Here is a 7,071-nt window from a genome sequence, read left to right on the forward strand (position 1 = left end):
ACCTGCTTTTTCTACTTAAGAATTTTTTACAGATATTTTCCCATTTTAGTATATAACGATTCACTTCATTCTTTTTAATTGTTGTATTTAATATTTCATTAGTCCATTGTTAAAGGTTACTTGATTGTTTCCAATTTTTTGCTATTACAAATAAATGATACACTAAACATCCTGGAACATGTGTCTTTGTGTACAAAGGGTAACGTTTTATAGGGTGGATTTTTAGATATGGATTGAATTGGTAGGTATGCTCCTTTTGATACTATCAAATTACCTTCAGATGTCTATACCAAGAATATGTGAGAGATTTCCCCCTTTTCATCAAGATTATATAGGTTTTCAGTCTTCTAAAAATTTTGCCAGACTGATGAATGACAAATTACATCTCATTGTAATTTGTACTTTTCTGATTACTTTTTATATGTTTTTTGACTCCTTATTTTTTTCTTGAACCCATCTACTTTTTTCTATTTCTATCACCCTTACCCTTAGCCAAGCCACCATCTTCTCTCACCTCATCCACTGCCACAGCCAGCTGGTGTCCTCCACCCATCCACGTTCCTTTGCAACCCATTCTCTACATTGCAGCTGGAGTGAGCTTTCCAAAATGCAGATCTGATCACACCACCACAACTCATCCCCCTGCTAGACTAAAGTCACTTTAGAGGCATTACTTGCTATTATGAAGAAGATTGACTAAAATCCTTAATGTGGTCTTAAAGTACCACACACTCGAGTCCTACTTCCCCGCACAGTTTCATCCAAGACCTCACTCTCTTGTGCTCTTTGTGCTCCAGCCACCTTGTCCTTTCAGTTCCTCAGATGTGCCATGTACTTTCCAATCAAAGACAGCAAAAAAAAAAAAAAAGAGGCAGAAAACATAACAGAGAAGATAAAAGGCATGGAAGGATCTATCAAGAGATTCAAAATCTGATTACATGGGGTTTTAGATGAAGAGATATGGAAGTGAAATGAAAGGGTGGAAATTTTTTTTAAATAATAGAAGAAAAATTTTTAGAGCTGGGGGTGAGCGGGAGAGTCAAGTTACCTCTCATTTTCTCTTTTGTTTCCTCCAGGGTTGGCTGTTCTGTTTTTATAACCTGGTGCTTTTCTTTCACACTGTTATTTTTCCTCAAATATCTGGTGGGTTTTGGATAAAGGCCTCAGATGGTTAGTATAGAGAGCTGTTGAGGGTTTCTTTTGCAGTTTTATGGCCCCATTTTCCCCACAGACCTCTTCAGCTGAATTGGTGTGCTGTTGGCTTGCCCAAGGTAGGTGAGGTGGCAGCTCTCCCTTTAGAGTGCATGGATAGGAAGCAATGGGCAAGCTGGAGACCCCCTCCCTCCCTCCCCCCAGTTGCCATAGTAGAGCCTTAGTAAATGTTAGACAATGTTTCATAGGTAGTAACATTAGTGGCCACGGGTAAAGGATCGGTGGGTAGGCTGTCTGCTAGCACCTTCTATAAACCCTGGGAAGGGTTTGAGAGCTGTGGCTTCCATTGAAAAGGGTTGTAGAGGAAGTGCAAATTGTCAGGGTCAAGCTCGCCCAGACTTATGGCAAGAAGACAACATAGGGACCTAAGGAAATGCTGAGAACGCAGAAAGTTTGTTTCCCAAAGTGGTGATTTCTAACCTCAGCCAAGAGTTAGAATAACCTGGGAAACTTTTGTAAAATAGATTCTCGGGCCTCACCTCAGACTTAATAAACCTTTAGGAGATTGCCTGGCAATCTACATCTTTTGAAAGCTGCCCACTTCCAATAGCCAGACTTGGGATCTGCTGCCCTCAGAAGATGGAGCTGGACTGAACAGAAATTGAGAAATGGTAATAGGAACAGGGTCATTTTATGATTTCTGCTTCTGTTTCTACATTCATGTTTGACCTGAGCCCCAATTGTGAGCATAGTGCCAGTGCCCAGGCTGTGTCCACCTGACTCAGGTGTCCCCATGCCAACTCCTGTCTCTGGCCAGGAGGAAGTGATGCCCTCTGCTGGACTGGCCTTGTGTTTTTTGTTTTATTTTTCTGTGTCCTCAATGATCAGCCTCTGAGCTGTCCTGGGCTTCAGCATCTGTGCTAGTCTATAGCTCCGTGTGCCCCTCTCATCCTTTATGTTTAGGAAGCTTACTGGTTCCTCTGACTTCCCAGTGACCTTGCCTTTTATTGAAGCAGAAGAAGCGACTGTATTAGTTAAGGTCCTTTGGACTGGAAATAACAAAAGTCAACTTGGAATGATTTATGCAAAGCAGCTGAGGGATTTGTTAATAACAGACCACCACCCAACATTTGAGCAAAACACTTCAGTATCCTATTAAATATATTCTTTGAATGCTTGTTTAAACTTTTTCAGTAGAAAAGCTGATCTATGTATAGGGAGATGGCTGAGGAGTACTCAGTCTCTGCTGTGCTGTTCAAAGTGACTTAACTTTTAGCCCCCGAGGTGCATACTCACTGCGGAAAACAAAAGCACTTAACAAGACATCCCACCCCTGGTAAGTCTCATAAACAGCTTGGTGGGACACTGTTTAAGTAAACTCTTTGATGGAGTCTCCCCCTACTGGCGAATCAAAGTATTGCTTCCAGCTATGTGTAATACTCTCCCTCAGAGAGGTTCAGATTATCACAATTTTCTCCATTTTATTACATTTCGATTCGTGTTTCAACACTCCTTATGTGCCATTATAAGAAGCCTTTAATAGAAATCAAAAAATGTCTCATAGAATCCAAAGGGAGAACGCAGTCAGGCTCCAAGAAATGGAAAGTCATTTTTTGTTGTTATTTTGTTTTGTTTTTTTCCTCCTCTTATCTCTGCAGCTCTGTGCTCTCTCTTCTCCTTCATTTTTTTGCTCTTTCTGAAAACTGTTTTTTCTGTCCCTGAGGCTCAGATGGCATAATAGGGCCGCCATTCCTTCAAGCCTCAGGTTTACATGTCTTGTTCCAGCATCCTCCAAATTCCTAACAGAAAAACAATTATTGAACCAATTCAAGCTAGGGCCCTCTTCCAGTAATGTTTGTGGGCTGGGAGACATTCTCATGCAGTACAAATACATGTTCCAGAAGCCTTGCCCTAGGGAACACGGGCAGATACCCCCAAAGTGAGTCTGCTCAGGTGGCTCCATCTTCCAGAGTAAATATCTTTTCAAAAATCAGAGGATATTAACTTTCTGTTCTGTTTTAAAGGGCAAGGAAATCAGAGAAAGATTCCTCTTCCCAAATGCCCTTTGGTAGTTCCTGACTATAACTCATGATGTGGCCTAAATGGAAATGTAAGAGCACTTCTATTAGCAGATGAGATGCTCACATATAAATTCATACTCTTACCAGAATATGTTTCAAGTGCTTATAAACAAAAAATGTAAGGCATGTTAACAAGGTTGAGGTGGTTTCTTGTGTGTTATTGTAGTAAATAATTCTCTTCCTTGCCTAATTGATCTGCTGCAGCTTATCAGGATGGCATATCTTTTGAGGTATGTGCCTTGACTTGGTGTTGGAAGCCAGTCATATGGCTGGCTTGCTGTGACTAGATCAGAGCACTTCTGAGCAGGGACTCCCAGCCCCAAGTAGTGAGGAACGTTGTCACTGTCTTTCTTGATTGTACCGAATAGAAGTGCGGGGGGGGATGTCTCAGTCTTAGATGGATGAGTCTAAGACTACGACACCTCGCACCTGCCATTGGGCGCGGAGGAAAACCTTTCCCAGTGGCAAGGACACTTTTTCAGCACTTCACCCACATCTTCCCATTGGTTTTTCCCATGTAAACTTAGAGTGTGAGTTTTCTTAGTGGCAGTGATTTCATCCTGCCTCATACTGTCATAATTTGGTCCCTTGTTGACTCACACCGTATATTTTTGAACTTGTTTTTGGCACTGGGGGTATATTTGCCCATTTCTTCTTCCTCATGTCTATGTGCCTAACATATGAAAAGTGTTAAATAAATGTTTATTGGATTGAATTTTTCTAAAATAGGTCTTCCCCCTTCTCTCTCCATCACGTGTCTAAGACAGTTTCCAGAACCTTCCTAAAACATCTGGGGCTAACTTGGGTGGCCTGTAGGTCATTCTCAGTGGCTAAAAAATTGTTATATCTCAAAGAAATCTAATTATCTCTATTATGGTCATGACTGTACCACTCCTTTGCTCAGTCAACCATGGAAAGTACTAATCGGTGTCCTGGTTAGTAGGCTTTTAATTGTCAAACCTTTAGTATAAGGAATACGTAGTAGGATAAAAGGCTTGATCCCAGCAAGAAGGAACACCCTGCCTCTCCTGTCTTCCATTATTTTTTCATTTCAGACCCACCTTTAAGAGGAACTGCATGTCAGGGGCCTGCGATGTGTGCTGGCGCCCAGGCCCTTGGAGGCCCTGTACAGCAGCCTGTGGCAGGGGCTTCCAGTCTCGGAAAGTCGACTGTGTCCACGCAAGAAGCTGCAAACCTGTGGCTGAGAGATACTGTGCACAGAAAAAGAAACCAACTTCCTGGCGGCACTGTCTTGGGCCTTCCTGTGATAGTAAGTACCCTGTTCAGGTATCATTGCTGCCCCAGAAGTCTTGTCCAGACCAGACCTTGATGGTGCCTACCTTGTCAGTGTCACATCTGAGGGGCCTCTCAGAATGGATGTGGTCGCTTGGGACATGAGGAGACTAGATCCTTTATGTGGGCAAAAGTCAGTGTTCTCTAGAGAAAGGAACATTTGAATCAGTAGGGTGCCAGCAGCATTGGTTACTGCCTTTCCAACAAGCACCGGCAGGCTCTCCACCCACTGCCTGGTAGCCTCATCTGCTAAGTCAGAGAGATGGATGGGCTTGTATAGGTATGCAAATGTCTTATAAAATGTAGTCATATATTTATTTTTCTAGGGAGCAGGTCTGTAACTTTCATGAATTTCCCAAGGGGTCTATGACCCTGCAAAAGCTAAGCACTGCTGCTCTGAGAACTGAAAGGAGCAGCCTGCTCCAGTGGGGCTGTAAGGTCCCCAGAGGCCAGCAAGAGGCCCCTTGGCTGAGCTGAGAAGTGACGCCGAGGCACTTCTGACTCTAGTGAAAAGCAATGGCCCTCACCCAAGGCTACTTTCTTTACCTGACTCCGCGATCTCAATTTATGGCTTTTCATGAAATCAACTGATCTTTATTACTAGGTCTCCAGTGAGCTATATGTATTATGGATTGTTTTTTTCTCTTTTGTAGGAGTCTGCACAGACACAACTCACTACTGTATGTTTGTAAAGCATCTTCATTTGTGTTCTCTAGACCGCTACAAACAAAGATGCTGCCAGTCATGTCAAGAAGGATAAACCTTTGGAGGGGTCATGATGCTGCTGTGAAGATAAAAGAAAAATATAAAAGCTCTTTTCCTCACGTAGCTGGCTCAGAAACATGTATTTCTTAAATAACTCAAGATTCCATGATCAAAGAGAGGTTGATGCAAAAACATCAGTTAAAACTTTGTAAAGTGAAACTTTCCCATGGTTGGTTTTTAATTCCAATTCTTTTAGATGATGTGTTCCAGGATTAACGATGCCGTAGCACACATGCCATTGCATCTGGGACCTTATCATGTCCGTCTAATTAGGAAATCACCAAGAACATGAGCACGTCATCGTGTGCTGCCTCACTCCTGTGGTTTGTAGACGAGCACAAAGTAGTATATACTGAAGACTTGGGAAACACAGCAATTGTTTTGAAACTTCTCTCAAGTTGTAGGTTTCAACAGGTTTATAAGGTATTGATATTTTAGAAGCTCTGGCCAATCGTCGTTAAGATGATGGCACTGATGGTGTTTTCATAGATCTTTAAGTTTACTCTGAAAAAGAGACAATCTCTCTGGACGGGCTTGTTGACCCAAGGATTCCCAGGTGGGGGTGGAGGGTGTTGCATCTTGTCCTTGCGCTTAGAGCACCCACGGAGTAGAGATCACTGCCGTTCTCACAGCTGTAGAATTCTAATCTATCGGTGACCAAATGAGGCATCTTGGAAATCAAAGAAGGTTAACCTTTTCTACTGATTTTGAAGTCTATTCAAGCTTTCTTGTAAGAGCTGTGAATGAAACTTTTTCTAAACAAATACTACTCTCTTGCACACAAACAAAACATCAAAGCCTTATTAGACCTAATTTATGCATCGAATAGAATTCCTGAGGNGTCATGATGCTGCTGTGAAGATAAAAGAAAAATATAAAAGCTCTTTTCCTCACGTAGCTGGTTCAAAAACATGTATTTCTTAAATAACTCTAGATTCCATGATCAAAGAGAGGTTGATGCAAAAACATCAGTTAAAACTTTGTAAAGTGAAACTTTCCCGTGGTTGCTTTTTAATTCCAATTCTTTTAGATGATGTGTTCCAGGATTAACAATGCTGTAGCACACATGCCATTGCATCTGGGACCTTATCATGTCCGTCTAATTAGGAAATCACCAAGAACATGAGCACATCATCGTGTGCTGCCTCATTCCTGTGGTTTGTAGATGAGCACAAAGTAGTATATACTGAAGACTTGGGAAACACAGCAATTGTTTTGAAACTTCTCTCAAGTTGTAGGTTTCAACAGGTTTATAAGGTATTGATATTTTAGAAGCTCTGGCCAATCGTCGTTAAGACGATGGCACTGATGGTGTTTTCATAGATCTTTAAGTTTACTCTGAAAAAGAGACAATCTCTCTGGACGGGCTTGTTGACCCAAGGATTCCCAGGTGGGGGTGGAGGGTGTTGCATCTTGTCCTTGCGCTTAGAGCACCCACGGAGTAGAGATCACTGCCGTTCTCACAGCTGTAGAATTCTAATCTATCGGTGACCAAATGAGGCATCTTGGAAATCAAAGAAGGTTAACCTTTTCTACTGATTTTGAAGTCTATTCAAGCTTTCTTGTAAGAGCTGTGAATGAAACTTTTTCTAAACAAATACTACTCTCTTGCACACAAACAAAACATCAAAGCCTTATTAGACCTAATTTATGCATCGAATAGAATTCCTGAGGATTCTTATTTTGTAAAATTTATATGAAAGTAGTCTCACTAAGAAACGTGACTGTTGAAAAGAATTGTTTGTAGTCAATAATTGTTTTAATTTGAGCTGAATTTTTA

The 7,071-nt window shown here is 41.6% G+C and overlaps 1 protein-coding gene across 1 annotated transcript in view; it reads left to right on the forward strand.

Annotated features, from left to right (window-relative positions):
- Positions 1-5,440, forward strand: part of LOC103595086 (ADAMTS-like protein 3) — a gene marked incomplete at its 5' end in the record, with an annotated part of 17,671 nt that extends 12,231 nt beyond the window's left edge. Inside the window, 4 exons of the mRNA XM_008578393.1 lie at positions 1,232-1,271; positions 2,938-3,091; positions 4,289-4,503; positions 5,180-5,440. Of these exons, the coding sequence (XP_008576615.1) occupies positions 1,232-1,271; positions 2,938-3,091; positions 4,289-4,503; positions 5,180-5,286 (516 nt within the window). The remainder of the gene's footprint in view (positions 1-1,231; positions 1,272-2,937; positions 3,092-4,288; positions 4,504-5,179) is intronic.
- Between the last annotated feature and the right edge of the window lie 1,631 nt (positions 5,441-7,071).

Source organism: Galeopterus variegatus, unplaced genomic scaffold (assembly GCF_000696425.1).
Source record: "Galeopterus variegatus unplaced genomic scaffold, G_variegatus-3.0.2 Scaffold1676, whole genome shotgun sequence".
NCBI classification, from domain to species: domain Eukaryota; kingdom Metazoa; phylum Chordata; class Mammalia; order Dermoptera; family Cynocephalidae; genus Galeopterus; species Galeopterus variegatus.